We start from the raw sequence: 2,500 nt of genomic DNA on the forward strand, positions 1-2,500 counted from the left end.
CCACTCTCGCTCTCTCTCTCCCTTCTCTCTCTACATCCCCCCTCTCTCCCTTCTCTCTCTACACCTACCCCCCCCCCTCTCTCTCCCTTCTTTAAAAGTGCACATCTGCCAATGGTTTGTGAATCTGACAGCTAAATATACCAGTTTGCGGTCAACAGTTTTTAATTGCCGGTTGTTTTGTGATGCATTTGGGTTGGAGGAGGGGGGCTCAGAGAGGATGGAGTTCACAAACACATAGCCTCTTACCTGCTGTTGGAAACACACACTCACTCACACACACACACAAACACACTCCCTAGCTTCCTATCTACACTGACGCCAACTCCATTGATGTGAACTCTTTACCAATAGTAAACACGAGTTCACTTGTGTGTTCACGTGTGTGTCCGTGTCTGTGTGTGTGTGTCTGTGTGTGTGTGTGTGTGTGTGTGTGTGTCCGTGTGTGTCCGTGTGTGTCCGTGTCCGTGTCTGTGTGTGTGTGTGTGTGTGTGTGTGTGTGTGTGTGTGTGTGTGTCTGTGTGTGTGTGTGTGTGTGTGTGTGTGTGTGTCCGTGTGTTCACGTGTGTGTCTGTGTCCGTGTCCGTGTCCGTGACCGTGTCCGTGTGTCCGTGTGTGTGTGCCAGGTGAGGAGCGTGGTGGATGATGCTGTGGACGTGTTGGAGTTCAGGGACCGCGTCATCAAGGCCTCGCTGGCCCACGGACACCTGGTGGTCACCACCTCCCTGCAGTGCTACGTCTACAAGTTAGTACCTCTCCTCCTCTCCTCTCCTCTCCTCTCCTCTCCTCTCCTCTCCTATCCCCTCCTCTCCTCTCCTATCCCCTCCTCTCCTCTCCTCTCCTCTCCTATCCCCTCCTCTCCTCTCCTCTCCTATCCCCTCCTCTCCTTTCCTCTCCTTTCCTCTCCTCTCCTCTCCTCCTCTCCTCCTCTCCTCTTCTCCTCTCCTCTCCTCTCCCCTCTCCTCTCTTCTCCTCTCCTCTCCTCTCCTCTATCTCTGTATTCTACCGCCTCCTCTACATCTACTCAGTGAGTCTCCTTCTTTCTCTCCTCCCCCTCTATCTCTCCATCCATCGTCCTCCTTGACCTCCTTGATCACCTTCCCTCCACTTCTGTCTACTCTTTTTCTTATTCACTCCCTCATTCTCTTTCCTCACTGTCTCTCTTTCTCCATTTCTCTCTCTCTCTCTCTCTCTTCAATGCTACATCTGCAGGTTTCGATGCTCACTTCTCAAACTTTTTCTTTGTGTGTGTGTGTGTGTGTCTGTGTGTGTGTCTGTGTGTGTGTGTGTGTGTGTGTGTGGTTGTGTGTGTGTGTCTCTGTACAGTGTTAAGAACTGGAACACGCCTCTCATCTTTGATCTGAAGGAGGGAACTGTGAGCCTCATCATACAAGCTGAGAGGTGAGGGTGTGTGTGTGTGTGCGTGTGTGTGTGTGTCTGAGAGGTGAGGGTGTGTGTGTGTGTGCGTGTGTGTGTGTCTGAGGGTGTGTGTGTGTGTGTGTGTGTGTGTGTGTGTGATTGAGGATGTGTGTGTGGTGTGTGGTGTGTGTGATTGAGGATGTGTGTGTGTGTGTGTGTGTGTGTGTGTGTATGGGCCCGTGCGTGTGTGTGTCTCTGTGCGTGCGTGCGTGCGTGTGTGTGTGTGTGCATGGGCCTGTGCGTGTGTGTGTGTGTGTGTGTGTGTGTGTGCATGGGCCCGTGCGTGTGTGTGTGTGTGTCTCTGTGCGTGTGTGTGTGTGTGTGTGTGTGTGTGTCATTTGAGATGCATTATTCATGGTACTGTGCTGTCCAGTCCTGAGTAATGGTTGAATAACAACAGACTGTTTTGGTCGTTTCCAACTCCAGCAGCCAAACACAACTACATTAAGACTGTCTGACCTCGCTCTGCCTGCTGTACCTGGAAACCCCTGTCACCCCACCTAGAAAGAGCTGTTACCCCACCTAGAAAGGCCTGTTACCCCACCTAGAAAGGCCTGTTACCCCACCTAGAAAGGCCTGTTACCCCACCTAGAAATAGCTGTTACCCCACCTAGAAAGGACTGTTACCCCACCTAGAAAGCCCTGTTACCCCACCTAGAAAGGCCTGTTACCCCACCTAGAAAGCCCTGTTACCCCACCTAGAAAGGCCTGTTACCCCACCTAGAAAGCCCTGTTACCCCACCTAGAAATAGCTTGGTCAGGTTCACATCGCCAGTTCAAACAAACAGATTCATCTCCACAAATGCAGCAATCAGAAAACGAGCCAGTGTGTATGTCTGGTCTTAGGGTTGTCCTCCTCTACCCTGAATGCTGCCCTGCTACACCCTGCTACACCCTGCTACACCCTGCTACACAGCCTCAATGCTGCCCTGCTACACCCTGCTACACAGCCTCAATGCTGCCCTGCTACACCCTGCTACACAGTGTCAATGCTGCCCTGCTACACCCTGCTACACAGTGTCAATGCTGCCCTGCTACACCCTGCTACACAGTGTCAATGCTGCCCTGCTACACCCTGCTACAC

General features: G+C 52.3%; 1 protein-coding gene across 1 annotated transcript in view; it reads left to right on the plus strand.

Moving 5' to 3' along the window:
• Positions 1–2,500, plus strand: part of ift80 (intraflagellar transport 80 homolog (Chlamydomonas)) — a gene marked incomplete at its 5' end in the record, with an annotated part of 95,725 nt that overhangs the window by 63,573 nt on the left and 29,652 nt on the right. Inside the window, 2 exons of the mRNA XM_080531647.1 lie at positions 624–742; positions 1,324–1,398. Coding sequence (XP_080387773.1) covers positions 624–742; positions 1,324–1,398 — 194 coding nt within the window. The remainder of the gene's footprint in view (positions 1–623; positions 743–1,323; positions 1,399–2,500) is intronic.

This window comes from Nansenia antarctica (genome assembly GCF_963989245.1).
Source record: "Nansenia antarctica genome assembly, chromosome: 5".
Lineage (NCBI taxonomy): Eukaryota > Metazoa > Chordata > Actinopteri > Argentiniformes > Microstomatidae > Nansenia > Nansenia antarctica.